Source organism: Aythya ferina (genome assembly GCF_964211825.1).
Source record: "Aythya ferina genome assembly, chromosome: 6".
NCBI classification, from domain to species: domain Eukaryota; kingdom Metazoa; phylum Chordata; class Aves; order Anseriformes; family Anatidae; genus Aythya; species Aythya ferina.
In genome coordinates, this window is record NC_140303.1 from 40,223,097 (window position 1) to 40,245,607 (window position 22,511).

The 22,511-nt window shown below is 51.2% G+C and overlaps 1 protein-coding gene across 7 annotated transcripts in view; it reads right to left on the reverse strand.

Annotated features, from left to right (window-relative positions):
- CACNB4 (calcium voltage-gated channel auxiliary subunit beta 4) overlaps positions 1–22,511 on the reverse strand; it is a gene marked incomplete at its 5' end in the record, with an annotated part of 64,491 nt that overhangs the window by 19,302 nt on the left and 22,678 nt on the right. For 6 of the 7 annotated variants that reach the window (XR_014694259.1, XR_014694260.1, XM_084523303.1 and 3 more), the window contains 6 exons: positions 1,299–1,379; positions 1,489–1,508; positions 1,884–1,960; positions 3,893–4,023; positions 5,952–6,074; positions 6,424–6,543. Coding sequence is in view for 5 of the 7 variants with exons in the window: in XM_084523303.1 (XP_084379429.1) it covers positions 1,299–1,379; positions 1,489–1,508; positions 1,884–1,960; positions 3,893–4,023; positions 5,952–6,074; positions 6,424–6,543 (552 nt within the window). Of the gene's footprint in view, positions 1–1,298; positions 1,380–1,488; positions 1,509–1,883; positions 1,961–3,892; positions 4,024–5,951; positions 6,075–6,423; positions 6,544–22,511 lie in introns of those variants that run through there. The other variant, XM_084523306.1, reaches the window with a different exon arrangement.

Below are 22,511 nucleotides of genomic sequence, written 5' to 3' on the forward strand. Positions count from 1 at the left end.
CAGATGTCACCTCCTTCCCTGCCTGGGCCCCCTGTCCCTTCCAGTACGGCTCTGAGTGACACTGATTAGCTGCCAGCCTAGAAAAAGCCCCCAGGCCTCTGGCAGTTCAATTCTCCCATGCTATCTTTCAAAGAGGTTCTTACACAATTTAGCCAAAAGGAAAAAAATCATGAACTTTCCCATATAGGTTGCAAAGGAAGCTCAGTGTGTTTCTGCTACGTGGAACAAAATTTGAAACAAATTAATACCCTAACTGCGGTACCCTTTACACACCTTTCGATGTTCCAGATGTCATGTTTAGTATTGTTTAGGATTATTTTCTTACACAAAGAGGGGAACATATCTGTAGAGAGGTATGTTTTTAACAAATGGCCTCTCTCCCCTCCAAACCAGAGAGCTCCTAGGCAAATTAACCTGTGGTGAAGCACCGTAAAAATCAATGCATGACAGTTACTCCTGTCAAGAAATGTTGCCACAAAATTAGAAGGCAGACAGTAGAAAATGAAGTACCTAATTCCTGCTCTCCAATCTACACTTTATATCATTCTTACAAAAAAATAATGATGTAAGAACACTGCATTACGCTAACAATAGTACATTGCTGCCATCTTCATAAAAGAGCCATTCCGATGCTTAATAATATCATATAAAGTACTAACAACATTAATTAAACTAAATGAAGTGTAGCTTTGATTTTATGTTCACGTTCATTTAGGTCCTAATTCAGCAAAACACTTAACAGATGGGTAAGTTCACCAAAATGCCCTGCTGAAAGCCTGTGTTCATTTAGCAGGTGTTAAATGCTCCTCTGAATCTGCAGCTACCTTGAAAAATGGTTCTCCTGCTTATCTATACTCGTTATCTATCTTACCTACTCCCAAGTTGAAGAGAGGCAAGTAATTTAGAAGGGCTAAAGGTTTCCGTATGTATATACTTCAGTATGCTAGTAATCTGGAAAATATAAACATCAAGAGAACATGCTGCAATGACAGTCAGTTGCAGGTGCTGGAGAGCAAACATGCTACAGCACTCCAGCTGTTACATTTGCCAGCACCAAGTTTCATGGGAAGACAAAGTTTTCCTAAATGAAAAAAGGAGACCAATAACCTTACAGGGGAACTTCCTTCAAAAATGTTGGCTAACTAAATTCAGAGCATCTGCTAGTTTGACTAAAATTTTATATGTATATGGAAGCCTAGTTAATTAATTGGGCAACACAGCAAATGTACTAAGGCAAACGATGGACAAGAAAACATTAGCAGAAAAAAACATTAAGTGCAAGCACCTGGAATACCCACCTCGTAACCTTTCAGGGACGGACCCACTAAGACGACAGGCCTCATCGATGGGACTACGTCATACGGGGGAACATGTTCTGTCTAGAAGAAGAAAACATCCCTTTAGATCGTTAACCAAAGCAGATGAAAATTCTAGGAATTAATGTATCAGGAATAAATAAAACAAAATGAAAACAGAAGCATTACTTACCACTTTTTGTTTCTGTTTTGCTAAAAGACCAAATAAAGAACTTGGTTAAAACACACGCTGTGCGTAACAACTTGCAAACAAAAATCCCTTTCTCAAGGCACTTTTCATTTCCCTCAATGTACCTTGCTCTTCATCAGCTCTACCTAAATTGGTCACTCATTCCGTTCTGGGGGGAGCTGCCCCTTTTCCTGAGATTTCTTCTTTTTTCCCCAGTCCCTTAGCAACTACTGCATGTCTAGAAATAGATGTCTTTCTCCACCTCCGCATGCAAGCACTTTTCAGCAGAACATCTTAATAAGTCAGCGAAGAGGGAAAACATGCACTTTCCATATATGATTTTTAAAATAGAAGTATTAGAAATAGCAAGAGTTTCCTTAAATAAAATTCTGCCTTACCCGTGGATGTGGGTGTGGCTCGAAATGTGCCAGAAACCATTTCTCCAAGACTTGAAGAAGAATTTCCACTCGATTTCCTATGGCAGCAGATAGAACCCCATTAGCACCAGGTATCCAGAGATGTGAACTTGTGAGGTTGGAGGCAGCAGCTATGAAAACTGCCCCATGAGAAACTACACAGTAAATGAGAGTCTTTACCCCTACTCATGCTGTAAGAAAGCTTCCTCTGCAGGGAGTGGTGAAGACAGGAGCACAGGGAAAGTGAAGAACCTGTAACTAAGCAGACCCCTGTGTCCAGAGTTGCTGTGTGCAGGCTGCCAGGGGAGTGCAGGTCCCAGTGCTGACCGAGCAAAGCTCTCAGGAAAGCTCAAGGCGGCCACAGGAGGGCTGCTGAAGCAACCTGGTGACTGCACGTGGCACAGCAGCTCGGTACAGGCAGCAAGTCCTCAGCACAGCACTCAGTATTTTGTGTTCCATGCACCCTGAGCAGCAAGGGGATGCTACTCCAAACCAGTTTGGTCCTTGCTTTCCTGCCACGTGCTCTCCGAAGTAGGGATTGTTCACCCCTGGTAAGCTTGGCAAATCCTCTGCACGCATATCCTAGACACTGCTGCAACACTCATGATACTGCAAATAATCACTAGCGATAGTTACTGTGCTTCAGGACTCTAGACACCCTCTTTCATAGGTAACTTTTTACTGCCTTGTTCAGGAAAAACTAGAATTCTTCATCACTTAGAGCCTTCATTAGCACAGGTAGTCACAGCTTTTCAAGAGATCCTAAGGTACAGATATTATGTGGCCATATCTAATGAAGGCGCTCAAAAATAAATGATCTCACCATCCTTCGTTGCAATCCTCTTTTATAATGTTTCTCCTTCTTTATACTTGATTTTATTCCCAATATTCTCCATAGATGAGATTAGACGAATCTTTGCAGGAATTGGAGATTTGGTGGAGTCATGCCCGGTCACACAAGCAGAGCATCCTTCTGCTAACACGCCACATACAAACCAGGATCCTAAACACTCAATTTGATACCCCTCTTTCCCTGAGACACACTGAAACACTGCCTTTCTCTGAAGCTATTCCAGAAATTGTAAAAGCAACTTGAAAAAAAGCACAGTTAATGCTGCTCGATCATTCTAAAAATATTTCCCCAGATGGTTTATACTTGAAATCATTCCTGACCTTGATTAAGTGTATTAATTCCCTGACAGTGCTATACAGGCTAAATTGTGCTCCTCTTGCTGCTCCATACTAGGTCTAGATTCAAATGGTTCACCTGTCTTTACTCTGCCATACTAAAGTTTCTGTTCTCCTCGCGTGAACATTTAGATTTCATTTTAAATTAGAGGGAATAGATGCCACTAGTAAAATAATGATTTTTTAAAAGCATTTTGTGTATTCAGCCAATAGAAGAGAGAGCCTGCAATGTCCAAACTGAGACTAAGGGAAATCAGTTTTACTTCCTCGACCTGTGAGCAAGTTTGTATTTTTCCAGGGATTTGCTATCTCCAGGTCTAGCAGTGTGGACACACAGAAGGGTCAGGCTGGAAGATGAAGAGGAGGGAAGCTGAAGGCCAGATTCATCTCTAGGATGTTTGAAAAGTCTGGTTCTGGCCAAAATGGAGGGGAAAAAAGAAAAAAAGAAAAAACCCACAACTTTAAGAATATGAGAGTTGGGATAAAAGCTGGCAGCCTTTGAGCACCAAAGGCTTGACGTAAACTCCCAGGGACATAAAACTCTCTAGCCCTTCAGAAATTTCTGTTGTTACCACTCCTCCTGTTTAATTTATCTTTTCTAAAGCTGATACAATTTTTTCCTTGTTTCTCATAGTCAACTTCTAACATGCCTGTTCTCTGCAAATAGGTATTTTCATTTGGAATCGCAAATCAAACACTCATTCGGATACACGGCAATAAAAAAGAATCAAGTGACCTTTGAAAAATATTGTCCGGTGTCAGAAACGATTTTAAATTATTTTAAAAGGTTACAGCACTCTTACCCGCCATGGAAACGTCCTCTCTTCTGCTCCTGCTGAATGCGGATATTCTCCAGTCTAAGCGGGCTTGGAATAAAGCCAATCTCACAGCCCTCCTTAACCAGCCTTCCTATCCACCAGTCATTATTATATTTCTGGAACACAGAAAGGTTACTGGCTTCAGATCAAATGCTTCACGTCCAAAACTCCCTCATTTTGTTATCCACAATTCTTAACTCGGCACTGAAGTCAGAGTACTGGACAATCTGCACAGATTAAATGAAGTTAAAAGGTGCTGGGCAGTGCCTGGAAGGCTGATACCTACAGCTAGAGAGTGGAGAGCTGCGTAGCAGTGACAGCACTTGCTTATCTGTTAACTGCCCCAACACACTCTGCTGTGTGACCTCTCCTCTGGTGCCACCAGCTGAGGTGCTGAGTGTGATGAGATTTAATGATGAGATTTAATGACATTTCTGGTGACCAGATTCAAACCGGGCTGGACGTGGCTTTGGGCAACTTTTTGGGCAACCCTTCTTCTATCAGCAGGGCGTGGACTCCTGAGCGATGCCCCTAGAGGTGAGATTGGAATCAGGGCTGTGCTGGGAACACCTGAACAATAGGAACAACAAGGATGCAGTAAGGGAAGCGGGGCTGTGTGCAGCAGGTCACCACCTCCCATCTGCTATTCTCTGCCTTCAGCGTGTGGGAGGACTACAGCTCCCTCCTGTTGGTTGCCATGCCCAGGATTTCTTCTGCACTGTCAGTAAATGTTGCACTTCATCTTTTAAGCACATAACGTATAGCCTTGTAGGAGACAGATGAGACATGCAGGACATGCTCTCAATATAGCAACTCAGCAGTTCCTGCTGATGGTTCCTCTTGGCAGCACGGCGACCTTACTTCTACCTAGTTCAGTGTTCTCAAATCTGGAGCCATGGTTATTCTAGTCCAAGTGGTCTCTGCTGAAACGAGGGCAGCTGTTTGCTTCCAGCTCTGAGGGCTAGCAAAGGACATTTCCCTGATGGGAAGCAAGTTTAGGAGGTGGGCAGCTCAGGTATGGTGCTGGACGGGACAGAGCACATCCCTGGGGAACAAGGAGGAGGGGGAAAACCAAGTCTACACACACAGAGAGGCAGATGCAGATTTCACAGTGCCCCGCTTCCTCAACAGGGAGTGAAGCACCACTCCACACAAATATATGTATTTAAAAAACAGCCCACAACTAAGCTAAACAAAAAATAACATAAAAAATCTTTAAAAAAAATATCAAACTTCCATCTGTTTCCAGCTAACTGAGAAAATGGAACATGCAAATCAACTGCCTCTCCTGTGTCCTTCTCAGGGAGAAAGAATTTAAAGCAAACCCCTCTGTTCCAGCACCGATCTCTGTCTCTAGAGATGAAGAAGCAGGGGCTTTCCTCCTAAACAGGCTCAGTCTCGGGGAGATCAGTGCTTTGAAGCAATGATGGACTAATGCTCAAAGAAACAGACAAATTAGACAGACAAACACCCCCAAATAAACCCCCAGAACGCGGAGATAAAGAAATGGTTTTGCAAGCTGCAAGCCTGTGTGCAGATCTACAACACAACAGGGGTTATGCAAATTTCGAGGGCTCACTTCAGATTAATAATTGCAGAAAATATGCTCAACATGCAGTAAGATGTATTCTTCTCTGCTAAAGCCATATTCAGGGCCTATTTATTCCTATTTCTTTTTCCTTATTTTTGTACATTTTTGTCCTGCAGCCTCTTCCTTATTTTCCTTTCTTCTTGTATTATTCTAAGTCTCATCTCTCTTGCAAGCCTCTCTGGTGCTTTATGAAGACCGGGTGCAAACTGCTGCTACTCCCCTTCCTGATGGACAGACTCCCTTTCTATTACTTAATCCATCACAAACTGGATTTCATCGACAAGAGTCTGAATCTACCATGTTGAAGGGGATTTAAAATACAGCAAGGTTCTGGTTCCTTCCTGTGACATGAAAATGCAACTGGAAATCAGTGACATCGAGCTTCAAAAAGTGCAAGATAAGCACCCCAGGGTGCTGGGACTCTGAAAAGGACAAACTACCGCTTGGTTTTACCTCTTTAATGTGTAGGAAGTCCTTGGCATCAAAAGAGATGGCAGTGCTTGGGACAGGAACATCTTCGTCCAGAGCACCGCAGTAACTCACATTAGTCTTAACAGCAAATGCTACTGGTTTGGACTACAAACAGAAACAGACATCACAAACAGCAGAAACTTTCTGAATCAAGCATTCATCTGTTGTATCCAATTACCAGAAGTCTAGCACAGGGTATTTGCCAAACACATCACAATTCAGACCTAATCATTTCACACAAGCCACCAGAGTTCAGCTCACTAAAGCAGATCCCTTTATACGAGAACATTTGCAGAATATTCCCCCCACACCTTGCTTGCAGGTTATGTCACTTGATTCACAGCCTACTTCCAAAGATACCATCGTCACTATAAACCAGCAGTGTGAATTTTAACACCAGGCAAAGGATAAGCGCCACCTAACTCAGCTATTAGAAAAGTTTACAAGAGTGCACCTTCGCCCTCTCGAGTTGTATGGCTGCTTGCTGTTCTCTTTCCTGGCGGATTGCTTCCCTGTCTTCTTCCAAAGACACATCAGAGTCTGAGGGTCTGCTTGTGTACGAATCCGCTGAGCCCTGAAAAGAAAAACACGTCACTAAGAAAACAGATGTAAGAAATAGGAACACCTTCCCCAGTCAGGTACGTAAAATACCTTTAAAATACTGGTTTTGTAATTCTGCTGCGTGGGTTTTACTTCTTGTTTCTGCAGAATTTAGCAGAGAAGTAACATGGCTTTACCTTAGCCAAAGGCAAACCCCCAAGAAAAGCCTCTCCCCACTTTCAAGGAATCCCTTCGCACTGGGTCACATCCAGCTCAGCTGCAGGCACGGTACAGAAGTCTTTGTAACACTGAAATCCTGTTGGTCAGCCTTAGACTGGAGACTGCCAGGGGCTAGGTCACATCAGATACAATTCAGGTGCTATAAAGCTTGCTTGGAGCCACCCCGCCCTGTAAATACGGTGCCCTTGTGCCAGCACCTTCCTCCTGCTGTGTGCTGCACTCACACGAAGCTCTGCTCTCTGCTCAGGAGCAAAAAATGGCAAAATCACAGTGCTAAAAGCTACTCGACACAAAAGCTAAGCAGTGGTATGAATAAAACCGGCACGTACGAGCAGCAGCAGCAGGTAACCGCTCACGGGGACAATAAGGCATGGCCACGGCTACGCCTCCTCCCTGGACAGCCCTCGGGGTGCGTGGCAGCAGGGCAGGTTTGCAGAGCAAACTCTCCTCCTGCTACAAAGCAACGGGACTCCGGTGTCCCACGCAGCGAGTGACACCTGTCCTAAGCCCAGATCTCCCTCACAAGAGCCACAGTACAGCATCGTGCCTTTCAAATGTGTTTTTTCTTCTTAAATCACTTCATATCCTGCAGCACAGGGACACGTGTTCTCCGTAACCTGCCACAGAAGTCAACATCCCTCCTCTCCTCTCCGTGTACACCACCACTTTCCCTCGTTATTGGAGAGAGCATGAAGCGAGCCAGCCCCCACGGCCGGGCAGCAGGACGCCCCTGCTCAGCACCTGAAGGGGACCCCGATATACCCAGGGAGGCTAAATCCATGCCATCAAATATTCCAGCCCTAAAATTACAGCTCCGTGCGGGAGCCGGCATTGTTCAAGGCAATCAGAGCAAAAGGACAAGCAGAGCAGGAGGGCGCTGGGAGAGCAGCAGGACATGTGAGCAGCCCGTTGCTGCCCGAAACGCTGCGAGCAGGCACCGCGCTGCCTGGCTGCTGGCATCGCTTCCCTTACTGCAGGCAGCGAGGCTTCAGCAGCAGCAGGAAGAAGGAAAAGCAACGGCAGTGTCCAGATAATAAATGGGAAGGTGCCCCAGGAGCTCAGCACACGCTGGTGTGTCCGAGGCCTGAGGCTGAGCCACCAGCACTGTTGTTGTGCTGCTCCTCTGCCCCAGTCCCTGCCCCGTGCCGAAAGGTGGATGGAGCAGGGCTCTGGGAGGAGAGATATCAGCTCCAGGCACACAGGGGGCTGCGGGAGGTGCCTGTGAGGCACACACGGTGACCACACGTGCATGGGCACACACCGACGGATCTGCTCAGTCCTCTGGCTGGGCTAAGTGCAGGGCTGCCGAGGAAGTCAGCAGCAATAACACCGACACGTGATGCACAGCTTCCCACCATGGTTTTTAGATGTTTCTGCCTGAGCACTGACCTACTTTCTGCTGTCAGAAGCCAGGAGCCTTCTCCCAAGGAGCTGACGCCGCGAGGCTTCCCCGGGCTGCTCCCCAACATGCTCCTGCGGGTCACAGCCAGCGCCGAGGGGCTTGGCTGCGAGGTGCAGCCCCGGGACCGTGCCTCCCGGGATGGGGAGCCACAGGACAAGGCGCAGATTTGCAAATCCTGGAGAGATGGATGAAAAAGCAGCCCGAGGCGAGCACAGCAGCACAGGCCCAGGAACGTGAGTGCCACGTTTGGTTAGAGCAAGGCACCGAGCACGGCTCCTTCGCCCTTGCAAGTGCCCCCCGACTCCGTGGGCACCCCCAAGCGCTGTGCTCTGCTGCCAAGGCAATGCAAGGTTTGTTTCACATCTCACAGCCATTTTATTTAGGCTTCTGTGAGTTCATTTTTTCTCCTGCGATTTATTACTGATCTTCTCCCTCATTCATTTCCCTCTCCCGTCAATTAGCACAATTCAGCTTTGACACAAACGCTGAGGTTTGAAGCAATCCCCAAAATGGGAGGGAAATCGCGTACTTTGGCCAAAGCAGAGGGAACAGCAGGTCTATTTATTCGGCAACTACAAAATCCTGGCAGCTGAGCAGTCCTCCTGCCCGCTGCCGGGTCTGCTGCAGGGCACGGGCCGAGCTGGCTGCGGGGCTGGGCAGGGCAAACCCCCGCTGGTTTCGGGCCCCAGGCTGCCTGGGAGGGAAACCCACCCTGCTCCTGGACAACAGCAGCCAGCCAGGTCCTCTCCCTGATGGGAAGGGTGGAAGAAAACATCAACTTTTAGCTGGTAGGGTCTCAGGAGGAGAAAAAAAGACTTCAGTGAGGCTGCAAATAATTTTTTCCAGCTGCCAGAAATCTACAGACCCGAATTGCTCTCTCAGCAGCCGTGGCGTGCGATGCTCTGTCAGGCAGCTCGTGCAGTTAAGGCAGCAATCCATTAGAGGCTCCACTAAGCCAGGTGACAGGCAGGCTCTTTGGAGAAGATTTAGGGTGCTCCAGGAAGCATTTCTGAAACCGAACCCTGAGCAGAGAGAAAGCTTCTGCCTTCCCCGTGAACACCAGGGCAGTGTTGGCCACCTGCAGACACCGGGCACGTCTCTGCCCAGGAGCTCTGGTGGCAGTCCCCGTGCTCGAGGCCCTGTGCTCCCCGACCGGGTGGTCAGAACTGCTCAGGAACAGAGAACGGGCACTACAGTCACTTGGGGACCGGAGACATTTTTTTTCTAAAGAAATGTATGGCTGTAAGGTTTTGGAAGCCAAGCATTGTTAGGTCTCGATTCTATTCATGAAATAGGTTAAAGAAGCCAAAAATCTGCTCCCCCTGTACTTCCTATCCGCAGGGTGCACACGGCTGCGGCACACAAGGCAGCTTCTCCTACCTGCCAGAGCTCCTCGGCGGGGAACGTTCACCCTTTTTCACTCTAACAGGCCGAGCAGAAGTTGGGTAACTGGGAAAACAAAATTCTCCAAGGCAAGACACGGCACCAACCCAAACTGCAGCTTTCTGACTGCCCTGGGGTACTGCCGCTGCCCGCAGTTGGTGCTCACCTGGTGCTGGCGCTCAGAGCAGGCAGCCCAATGTAATTACCGGCAGGTGATGTAATTAAGAGGCAAAAGCAGAGCCGTGGGGATCTGTTCCTTTGGCAGGAGGACGCTGCCACGCGGCAGTGAGCCTGGGGCCAGGCAATCTGCGGGCTGCACGACTCCCCCAGCACGGCCAAGGCCCCATCCTCAGCACCGGGCTATGGGATGGGAACAGGGAGGCACCGAGGGCTGCTGCACCCTGCGGAGGCTTCGGTGCCCTACAACAGGTCCCAGGGAGCCACCACAACCCCAGGGACTGCACCTGGGCCAGGAGAGGAAGGGGTGTGTTGCTCACACCTTTGTCTTTGCGGCTTTTGCTCCCTGGGCACAAAAGCTCCTGTGCGACTTGGCCCCCTGCAAGCTGTCACGGCAAGGAACCCGAGGGGCTGATCCCAGCAGCAAGGCTCCGCAGAGCTGGGCCCAGCAGAGCTGTAGGGATGGATTCCAGCAGGACTTTGTCACAGCTCCGTGCCCAGCAGAGGATGTGGATGTGCCACGGGAGGTCCAGAGGACAAGGTTCAGCTCCCAACCAGACCATTTGCTCGCTGAACAGCCACCGACACGAGCCAGCTGCATGGCCACTGCGCCTTGGGCTGGGATTTCAGAATGAAAGGCTCGGTAATTAGTTCCTCCGATATGTTTGGTAAATTTATTTAAGACAACTCATTAGGTGTCTCAGCAATTTGGAAATTACTAGGTAGTTAGAACATGTTGCTTCTTTGTGAATGCTAATTATTAGAAAATAGGGCAACTGTTCTGCTAGTTCTTTTCATGATCTCTTTTCCTGAATTTGAGATCTTGCAGTCACATCTCCTTTCTCGAGCAGCCCTCAGCTCGGCACAGATTGTGTTTTTACATCTAAAAACACTCGTAAAAAAAATAAAAAAGAAGCACCAGTAATAAATACACTTACTGCCAAAGCGCTGGGCTCTTCAAATGAGCATTCACGGCACAGCCGGCTGCCTCACGTGCACGACGGCACACGTTCACCTGCTGCTGTGTGCAGAAGCTCAGAGCTTCACGACCCACGGGGACCACGGGGAAGCCCAGGCTGAGGCTGTCCTGGGGTGCTGGCAGAGCCCCTGTGCTGCAGGCCCTCAGCTCCACGTCCCTGCCTGGCACGGAGCCCCAGGAGAGGGGCTGTGCGTGCCCTGCGGCACTGCCAGCATCACCTTCCTGTGATGGGAGGACTCAAACGTCTGCCTACAGCACCCACAGAAGTGCAGGATGGCAGACGTGAACATCCCCGTATTCTTTTTCCATCCCTCCAAAATAAACCTTTGACCTTTTGACCCAAAAGACCATAAATCCAAGCAAACTGAATGAGGAGGATTGATACCAGAGAGATGGCAGACGGCTCGGATCGCTCTTCTCTAAAATTGTGCCTGCACCACCACGTTCGAGCAGGACACCAACTTTACAAACGCCTTTTTTGTTGCTGTGTGAGCCACGAAAGAGCTCGTGGCTGTCTGGGAGGGCTCTGATCTGCATTTGTTCCCACTGCCTGTGGTTAGAGGGACGACCGAATGGAGAGCTGCACACCTCTGCTCAGGATTTTGCTTTAATCTCTGCAGCTGGGCCCTCTTTTCCAGGAGAGCTATTCAGGAGGCCCACAGGAGGAAAAAAAAAGGTGTTTTTCCAGTGATGAAAGGCACCAAGCGAAAGCTGCAACGTTTAAAAACGGGGCTTTATTTGTTCTTAATTACTGTGGCTCTTGAAAGCAGAGAGTGATGTTTGCAAGGCTCTGGGGGAGCTGCTCCCAGGGGGTTTTCTGACACCTGGTCATATCGGGGCAGCCAGAGGAAACGCACGGTTACCCTGACCAACCTCTGCTGGCAGGGGGCCCTGCGCTTGTCCCCTGCACGAGGGCACAAATGGTTCTCAGCCTCAGGAACGGAGGAGACAAATATTGCCCCCAGGCACTGCCAGGCTTTTCAAGAACCCCCCTGCCTCTGCAGTTCCCCGCAGCAGGAATGTTCAACGCCATAAAAAATGAGAAATATGACAAGTGGGAGACACGAAGGGGAATTTTCCCCGAGACCCCACTGTCGGGGGGATGCCACCTGCCTTCAGCGCCTGCTTTTCCCGTTCAACCCAGGCACACAACCCTCTGTAAGGAGCTCTAGGATTACAGCGTCCCAATTTCCTTCTAGCGCGGTGCCACCACTTCCCACACCATCGGGCTTGGAACAACCAAAATAGCCCCGAATATTCCTCTCTGCTTCCCAAGCAGGAGCGGTTCGAACAGCCTGAGCTGCCCGAGGACGTCACCAGGCTGATTTAGAAGAGCACGCGCTCACCGACGCCGGCTCTGCCGCTTGCCCACGGGCTCGTGGGGCACGAAGCAGGACCCCAAATGTCCCCGCAGCTTCCCAGCAGCTGCCTTTTCGCCTCCACAAGCCTCCAAACTCAGATGCCTAGGAACGGTTTTAAGCACTAATAAATTCAGCTTGTGACCAGAGCACGTTACTTTTTTATTTCCTTTCTGTTTTCCGCTCTTTCTTTTCCCAGGACCCTGCTCGAGCTGCTAGGATCCCGTTTGTCCTGCAGCAAGGAGCACGCCGAGATCGCCCGGCTGCAGGATTCACAGCGAGGGCACGCCGCTAGAAATACCTTCCTCCAAAGCCCTGCTTTTTCAAGCACTGCGCACTCCGTAAATAGCAACTCCTTTCCCCAAAAGCTTGCGGTCTGCAAACTGAACGTGCAGAGAGCAAAACAGAAGTGAAGGGGCACCCTGTGCTCACCCACCCGGGTAGTGTTGGAGCAGCGCTTTATGGGACCTAACTGCTGTCATCGACCCGGGGAAGAAACACCGGTTTAACACTTCTTATTGCCAGCACCAAGGGCAAAGCTTCTCTACGAGTCACTGTCACATCCACAGCCTCCAGGATCTGGCAAAAGCAATGCAGGAGGCAGGCCCCAAGGTCCTGCTCTGTGCCAAAAGCCCCTGCTCTGTCAATTCTCACCCTAACACGACTGTACAGGAGCAGCAGACAGCACGACGTTAAGCACCTGGGTGTTGTTCTGTGCTGAAAGAGGGGGAAATGCCTTGTCTGGAGGGAAAGCTGTCAAAAACTTGACAAGATTTAAACCCCTTATTTTGGCCTAAAGCTTTCGCTGTTATTTTGGGATATTCTGCAAAAGGTACGTCTGTTCAAAAAATGCCTCTGCTGGCAAAGGGTCTGCTAACGGCCTATAAATCTGTGCTCAGATGTGCCCAAAAAGGCAGGGAATGAGTATGGTGCTAGAGCGAAGTCAAAGCCTGGTCAAGGGTCTAAAAAGGTTCACTCGTGGGGAACTCCCAGGACCCTGCTGGCTGCTAGGGGTCATCTGTGTCAGCCGGGTGATCCTATTTACCTCCGAGGGCAGGGGACACTTGGGGACGAACACACAGACACAGCTTCTAGTAACACTGATGCAAATATTAACAGTTACTCCATCTGGAGCCTTAAATGAAGCATTTTGCTGGTTACGTCTGCACCCAGCCCTTGGCAGCACCCCACTGAGCTCTTCCTACACTGCTGGGGCTCCGCAGGGGGCAGGGTGACAGTGGCCAGCCCTCCCCTCCGGCCTCGCTTCTGGTACTCTGGTACACTGGTAATGGAATCTTGAGGGGAAAAAAAATACACCAAGTTTTTAAACACTTTCTTTGTGCTGCTCACTGAATGCACGTGACCGAAAGCCATCACTGGAGCCTGTGTGAGACCTGCCAGGGCCAGCGCTGCTCCCAGCACAGGCACTTGGCCCGGTGGCACACGGTGCTGGGGATGTCACCGAGCATCACATCTCTGTGCCCCGCCACTCCCTGCAGGTCCAGGTGCTGCCGGCACCAAGGGAGGCTCCTGCAGCAGGGTTTGTGCCCAGCTCTGCAGCAGCGTGCAGCAACAAGCGCAGAATCCCCAGCTCCCTGGGAGGCACGCTTCCCCTACCCCCTGCCCAGCAATGGGGCTGGGACTGGGGGAAAACCCTGCTGAGCCGTGGGGAAGAGCAGCTTTGGCCGGAGCAGAGGGAAGGAGCAGGCTCTGCCTCGTCCTGGCAGCCTCAGCGCCGCGCGGGCTCGGTGTCAGCAGCACCGCGGCAAGCCGGAGCCATGGCAGAGCGCGACTCGCTCTAGGAGAGAGGAGGAAAATAAAAAGGAAGAAAAAATAAAAGAGCGCCCCGTGGGATCCCCCGAGACTGCAGCACGGCTCCAGCAGGCAGGCAGCCGCTCGGGAAACCGCCGCTGAATTTCCTCCTGAAGAGGAGTGGGGGGGGAAGGCCGGCAGCCACCTTCCAGCTGCTGGCAACCGGCAGCTCCCGGAGCGACGCAGCCACTGCAGGTGGGCTGGGAGGATGCAGCCGAGGGCAGGAATTATTTAACAGCAGAAGAAAGCAGCAGGAATCGGGACGTTGGGGCTGCGCTTGTCGTTACTGCGAGGACACAGCCTGAGCTTCCTCTTTCTGTAGGAGAGGGGAGCAGCCAAGGGAAGGGGAGCCGAGCTCTGGTAATAGCTCTGTGAAATAGGGAGCTCTGGTGCCAAACAGATCTCACCAACCGTTCACGGATTAAATTTCTGTTAATGAAGGAAGACACAAAATACCTGGGCCGATTTACCTCCCTTGGGGTGTGTGCTCCCACCCAGCAGCTAGCACTTGCCTGCAGAGGAAGCGAGTAACAAAGCTCCGACCAGAAGAGCCTCCCCCTGCAGACAACAGAACAAACGGGGTTTGTGTGTGTGGATTTCGGTACCGAGGCCAAACACGTCTTCCCGTGAAGCACAGAGCTTCACACACGACATCCACGGGACCAGATGCAACCCCGAAGCTGTGGGCAGAACGTTTCTGCCATGCTGATGCAGTTTCATCTGGAGAGCGTCACACAGCGCCAGGCTCTCCTCCCCCTTCGCAGAAAACAATAGTGCAAAATGAGAGGCTCGGAAAGAACACGGATAATAGCCAAAAGCCTCGAGAAAATGTCTGGGCACAGACAGACCAAAGTGCCAGGGAAAGAGCTTTCCCTGCATCGTCCCAAACCCTTTCCACTCTGCCTGCCCGAAACAGCAATGCACCGAGCCGGATCAACACCTGTATCCAAACACAGGTTGGTTTTACAACCAGAAGGTGCAAACTGGACTCAAAGCCAGGAAGCAAGCGAAGTAAGACATTCAGAAGGGAGCAGCAGAGCTAAACTTTGTTAAATGTTCTTAAACGTGGTCAGAGACGAAAACCTCCAGCACAGCAGTAACTGTTGGCAGCACCAGCACCAGCAGTGACATCCAGTGCCAACTTTCGGAGCCGAAGTCAACTTCTCAATTCAGTTCAGCACAACTCCTGTGAACGCGCCGCCATCCACAGTTTGTGTCTAACAGGAGCTATTCCAGTCTGCAGCCCTCCCTCTCTTCCCCTCCCACTCGCTGCATGTTTGGCTGCAGCAGGCCCAGCAGAATAAAGGCGAGGATTGCTTAGTGCCTGCTGAACTGGATCCGCTGTGGAGGGCAACGCCAGGCACTGGAACACTTCCTGCAGCTCTGCTGCTGAGGACAGCAAGGAGCAAGTAACAGAGCTGAGATTAGCACAGAACAACGCAGGGAAGTAAAGTGAAATTGATTTTTATGATTATTTTTTGCATCAGTCTGCGTACTGCTCATTTTCTAGTAAGACACTGATAAAAAGCGCCAAGTTCCAGTATTCCTGGTTTATGGTGTGGAAACCACAGGGCTGAAGTCTCAAGAACATTTTAACCAGGATAAGCACTACACGGCAATACAGCTCCTTCTCGTATCTTGGCAGAAGTGTTGAAAACAGGTATGCTTAGCAAAAACTCTGCTTTTTCCTCTTTTTTATTTTTTTTTTGAGGTGCAAGGCGACCTCGGGTCCCTGCTGCCTGGTGCTCTTGTTGGACAGACATCTCCCCTAGCAGGGGAAGCCGCGCTGCCCCCAGACGTGGCTGGTGCTGAGGCATAAACCAGCGATGGGGGCAGCTCTCCCAGGGCTGGAGCCTTCCTCCTGCTGCTGCCAGCACCAGGCACCACAGCTGAAACTTCACCGCCGGAGGACAACGCTGGGCTTGTTCTGCCAGGAGCAGACGAGGGCACCACGGATTGTTCTGGAGGATGAAATCTTACCATGGGATCTCATGACACAGGTAGCTTCATGGCTCGTTCATGGCCACAATCGATCCAGCTTTTAAAAAAAATTATCTTCCAGCCTCATAACACCAGACTCAACAGCACCTACAGCAACACATATTAAAAGAAAATTGGACATTTATGGTAAATAATCCCTAATTGTGACACCACTGTACCAAGGGCAAACAGCCCGCGGGAGGACGCTGAAGGCTCGAGCCGAGCAGCGCCAGAGCCTATTTGTGGGGAAAAGGCCTGGCATGGAAAAAACAGGAAGGGACTCGCAGGGAAAACATATTTGGTTTCAGCAGAATTGTCCCAAAATAGAACGGCTCGGGGAGTTTGATTTGAAGTGTTAGCAGCTTGTTCAAACACGCGCTCCACCACTTCGGCGCTGAGCAGGATGAGACGGGATATTTTTTCCCCACGATTTCTTCCATGTTGCTGCAATAAATCACGTCGCTGCCAGCCTGGTGGAAAAGCACAACCAAACAGCTCCAGATCTGTAATTTGTACAGCCTTTGTACTACTCCATGTTTTTAGGAGAAAAAACAGAATCATCCCCTTTGTCCTCCTCCTCCCTGGTTTCTTTGCTGTGCTGTTGGGAAAGCAGAAATCCTCCCAGCCCCGACAACCAAAGCAGAACCTGCGGGGTGCTGCTGCGCCTCCTGAAATAGTCCTAAAAAGCAATTAACCCCCTTTCTGACAGGGCCAGCTTTGGAGACAGAAGGTGCAGAATGAAGCTCTGTGCATGCACAAGGGCAGGCTCCCTGGCTTCCTCCAGCTCTCCGTGCCAGGCAGAAAAGCCTGGCTGGTGCTGGACACACGCGTGGTTCCCCAAAGAGAGGCTCAAGCTTTGGACTCAGCGCTGTGGGGCAGGCAGAAGCAGGGGGGCACACGGTGGTGATCAGGAGAGGTGATCGCCGCTGTGTGATCCCAAACCCATCCCCTGCTCATGCTGAGTGCGTTAGGAACTGCAACAGTTTAAGAAAGGTGACTCCAAGGGGAGGGGAAGGCAGTGAAGGAGCAGGAGCCGGGAGGAGGAGGCCAGCAGTTACTCTCCAGGTGCTGCCCACGCTGTGTGTGGCCACTTGCCTGTCTAACCCACCTGGCTGCCCAAATCTCCTCTCCTTTTCCAAGAACTGCTCTCCCGTGTCCTTTTTCCAGGTTTACGAAGCACCCAACACAAGTTCCCTCGAAGCCAAGCACCAGAAGAGCTCTGTACACAGAGGGAGCTTCACCAGGAGTGAGTGGCAGGCAGCAAAACTCATCTGACATGCAGAAGTCTGTGGCATAACATCTGAAGAGAAGTGAGGTGCCCTCCAGTGATCAACCTCTTCGTCTTCCAGCAGCCTGCCTCGCCACGGGTGCACCTGAACGTGAGGACGTGCTGAAGGCCCGGCAGGAAGGAGGGGACGCTGCAGAGCGAGGCACTCCGGAGCTGGAAGCGGGGCACGGCTGGCACAAAAAGCGGCGACGAAGCACTGTGGAAAAATACCAACTGGGATCTGACGGAAGTTTGTGAGCAAATCTCCCCAGCGCTTGCAAACTCAGCATTCAGGCAGCTAAGTGGCACTTTGAAATTAATTACTGGGTTCAGAATGACCACGAGTGGCTGGCAGGCTTGTCCTGCTGGGAGAGCCATCTGCAGACACGCGAGTCGCTGGTTTTGAAACCAGGCCCTGCTGCCTCTGGAGACGCATCCTCAGCGGAGCGGACATCTAACGGCTCCACACCATGGTTCAGGGAGATAGCAAGCAGGCCGTGACACTGCCAAATCCCAGGCTAAGCCTGTCCCCTCGCTGCGTGTTCTCTCTGTGATGTGCTCCTTCAGCACCAAGGGCTCCACTCCTCCCCCGGGCGCCCTTGAGCTCACAGAGCGCTGTTTGTGCTTCCCAGCAGCGGCATTTTCTTAACACTGGGATGTTTCTGGGGCAATCCACAGCCCAGGAGCAGCCCTCGTCACTTCAGTCAGACCCCGAGATCACTCAGGAGCTGCCCAGAGGAGCCCCAGCACTGGGGTAAGGCCGTGGAAGGACGCACCTTGCTGCTCAACACGCTGTCCCCGTCAGGTGGGCTCTTGCACGCCACTGAAGTTGAACACACAACGCCAGCTATTCCGCCTTACGTCCTTCCAGCTAGATGCCTTGAAGGTTCTCTGTTTGGTTTGGTTTAGATTTTAACGTATTTTTGCTGAAAACAACACTTCTATGGAAACAGCAGGCGGTGATTTCTAAAAAATCTTCCTCTTCCCGCAGGTTTTCTTCGCCTGCCAGGCTATCAGATCACAACACTGCACTTAGCGCACACAAGATCTGAGTCAGGCAGAAAATCACTTTAAAAGTGAGCGCAAACATCAGCCGCTGTGACAATAGCTGCTGCTGTAGTGGCGCTAGGAAATTGTAGCAGGAAAAAATAAGCAAAACCACCCAAGCAAAGCCCCAGAGAGAAAACAAGCTGGCTTTCCAGTGGCTGCCAGGCAGCCCTTCACACACAAGGGAAGCGCTGGGAGGACGATGATTCATTAGAGGCGAGCTGTGAGGAGCTAATGGAAGCACATCTGGAACTGCCAAAAAAATGCAAATGCTCTGACTGTGTAAAAGCCAAATCTGCAGGAGAATTCTGCAGACTTCATGGACAGAGGATAATAATCTCGTGGTAACAAAGCTACCTGACAATTCCCACCTGAGACAGACTTTGGTGTGTACGTGAAGCTAAAAGCCCTACAGAAACAACCAGCGAGTGGGGAACTGGCAGCGCTCTGGCACACAACCCCGCAGTGACTAGGTCCTAACATTACTCAGCTTTTTTGGGTTAACCACTAGAAAACTTAACTATTCAGACGGACAAACAGAACAGCTATGCTCGAAGAGGAATGAGTGCCATCAGATGACATCTGGCACTGCAGACGCTGCTCTCACAGCTCACGAGGGCCTTACGAGACTGCCTGCCTGCTGCTCCACGCAAAGCAGGGCTGCTTCAGCAGCCTTCACCTCTCTTCTCTTGCCTTCGGTGACAAGGAAAGAAAAAGGGAAGCTCAACGTCCCCCAGACAGCCCGCACGGCTGCACGCAGCACAGTGCCTGTGCGGTCTTACTCTGCAGTTAATTGTACCTACAGACCACACAAGGCTCTGAGGGTGGGAAGGCTGCTCCGTGCGCTGCCCCACTGCCACAGAACCCTGCTGGGGAAGCAAAATGCACTGCCCCAGGAGCAGCCTTCATCCCTGCCTGCTAAATCTGTCAGGGCACTTCAAATGACAGCCAGATCCAGGCAACTAACTTCCAGTCCTCAGCTGGTACCAGAAGGGACCCGTGGAAACCTCGTACCCCATCAAAAATCCCACAGCTCATCTGGCAGCCTGATGAAGCCTTCTGCTTGGTCTCAGCTGCGTGTTGTGCCAGCATTTCTGTAAAACAGATCTGGTGTCACAACACTCACTGCATTAAGGGGCTCTGGGATGGAAAGAGACAGACTTTGCAGGCACGGAGAGCAGATTTCATAGGAGGGCACAAGTGAGTGCTTTTGACCACAGCCCAGGGCACACACGCTCTGTGGCCATGGCCCTGCTGCACCTCTCTGTTGGAGTGCCAGAGAGCAGAAGTGCTGCACATACCGGTGTCTGCCCCTTTGGGAGAGTTTTGTGCTATAACCACCAAAGTTACGGGGTGAAAAACGTTCCCACATACACATTTTCTTTCTTACGCTCAACCTACTAGCACAGAAAAGACACACGGGGCAAGAAAAGGCTCCCTGCCCTCCCTCAGAGACCAGAGGCACCCACAGGAACCCAACCAGTGCTGGAATACAGACATCCCTAGCCGGGCTCGGGTTTCTATAACCACGTTTGTCTACACAAGCAGCACTCAGAAACATGATGCATGACAGGGAGGGATGAACACTGCAGGTGAAATGCACACACAGCACGGCACGCCTCTGAAGATCAGCACCAGGGTCAGCCTCACAGGCTCCCTGTAACCACCAGAGGGCTTTGGTTGCCTAGAGTGCTCTTGTGGGTCAGGGCATGGATCCCACTGACAAGCGTTTATCTAACTCCCTGTGATAAGGAGTGGGAACTGGCAGGTACCTCTGAGTGGAGGGAGCACATCTCCCCGCTCACACAGCAGCAAGCAAGGAGTCCTGCTCCTCTGGTGCACGGAGAGCCCCCTCCAACACCAGCAGCAAGAGGCAGGCTGCAGGTGCAGGGATAAAGAGCTGGAGGGAAGCCACAACAGGGCTGGAGGCAGGCCAAAAGGCTACAAGGAGTCAAGAAAATACTATGCAAGGTGCATGGGAGGCTGAGAAGCAGGAGACTAAGCTGGAGAAAAAGCAAATATGTAAAGGAAGGGAACAAAAGGAGCAGCAGAAGACAAAGCCTGATGCTCTTTGCCACCCCAAGTGACAGCACGTGGAGGACGAAGGTGGCCTGGATGGAAGTGCTGACATGGCCGAGCTGGGACACCACGCGGCGCCCTGCCTCCACGTGCCAGCTTCTGCCCCGCAGCCGCTCCCTGCTCCCACCTTGTCCCTCTTAAGCTGGGCTGTGTCCTGCACACTTCTTCTGCCCAGCAATTCCTCCTGCTGGCCGGGCTGCAGCACCCGAGCTCTGTCCTTCCCCACCAGCAGAGCGAGGCTGCACCTGTGGGCACGGGGCACCCAAGAGCAGCAGGTCCCGGCAGCCCCAACAGCCACCTTGGGCACATGAACCCCCAAAATCCCCCAGATTAGACAGAACAGGGCAACAAGCAAGGCAAAAACCCACTCAGAAGATGTTTCACGCTATAAAAGCCCAAACTTTGTGTTCATTACAAGGGTATTTGTGTCCGTGAGAGTTGTTTACGTCCCTCTGCACCTCCATCCCTCAGCGTGGCAGCTACTTTCTGCCTACAACCACTGGTGGTTTTTTTCGGCTGCAGCAGTGTAATTTTCCTCCCCCAAAAAGCCTCGCACTAGCTAGCTAGTGCATCATTTACTCGGCATTAATCATCACAGCTGGTAAGACATTGTAGTACCCGTGCACATGCCCAACCCATTCCTTCTTTATACACGTAAACATGTATTTTTGCACACATTTTTTATATGCACACAAACACGCTGTAATAGCAACTTAGGTTAAAGAAAATCATCTATGCATCAATTCACTCTCAGAAAAATGACATCTTTCTTCCTGCCTTTAATAGGAAAACTTCACATGCACAATTCCAGAGTGCTCTCTCAGCAGTTACCCCGTGTATCCTCTCCCAGAAGAGCCTAGGGATACATTCAGTGCAAGCCTCCCCTATCTTTAAACACCACATAGCTCTCCAAAGCGAGCACATTTACCCCATTTAAGTGCCACACGCTCATTGTTCACCTTTTCTTCCAAGGTAAATGAAGAACTGCTATGTAGGACTTCTTGTGGGTGCAGCTTTACTGTTGAAGAAGCTCGTGATGGCTCAGCGAGGTCACTGCCTGTCCCCCCACGAGGTTAGCTCGAAGCAGAGCTGGAGCCAGCCAGCAGCACACATCTAATTCAGGGAAAACCTGCAGCGGTTAACCCTTGATCACCAGGTGCTCTTCCAGATGCTCCTTTCCCTGATTTATATTGGGAAGGAACAGGTTTGCTGCGATAAGCCCAACGCAGCAGCCCACCTCTCCGTGCTATGAGAGGAACCTCAGGAAGGGAAGGTGAGCAATTTGTGGGTTTGGACCATCTACAGCAGCACCCAACAGCTACAGCACAGCTGCAGCTCCTACCCCAGCTCCACGCTCGTTCCTGGTCCTTCCAGGTCTGTGGTCAAAACTGATCTTCTGAGCCCAGCAGGCTGCCACAGCTGGACATGCCCTGGGACTTCCTTCAGAGAAAATGCCACATGCCAAATAACACAGCTGGGCTGAAAAAGGCAGCGTCAGTGTGCCAGCTTGTATTTCGTGCTAGGAACACCAGCTTGCTCTCTGCTAGTTTCTTACATCAGGCCCCCCTATAGGAAGCTGCTGTAGGTGTTTTGTAAGGGCAGCTGCCTGCTCGAGGAAGATGTGAGCTGCACCAGAGTGACTCATCTCGGTACGGTTTATTTTGTGCTAGAAGTATTTCAAGTGGCACAAGTACCCGATCACACCTCCCCGTGCCTCAGGGAGCACAAAAGCAGCGTGCACGCTCATCCTGCCCCGGGTTCCTTGGCACAGCACACCTGGGCCGTGCCTCCCAACCCCCAGCACCCAGAGCAGCACCGAGCCCTCCTCAAACCCTCGCAGATATTTTCTCCTAACCTCAGGGTTAGGTCCTCAACCCTCGGTTTGCTTTTCGCTGTATTAATCCCATTATGTCTGCCCTCCCTCTGGCTGGAAAGGAACCCCCCGGTGCCCCATCGGGCTACCTGCTTGCCAGAATATGGTCTCAGCGGGCGAGCTGGGCTGGCTCAGAGCCCCAAGCAACACCGAGGTACTTATGGCATTTAAGGCAAGCGGAGGGCAGCACGAAGCAAGCAAGCACACGGGGAATTTTACCTGCTGTGCGCCTCAGCCTCGGGGTTTAGGCTCTGCGGGAGCCCTGCGCTGTTTTGAGGCTCCGCGCTGCCTTTTTACTCCTTAAACAGGCGGCGAGGCGCTCGGCCAGCCCCTGACCCCTCAGATTGAGCATCGCGGAGCACTGACAGGGCTACGAGCGGCCCAGCCACCCCATCGGACCCCCAA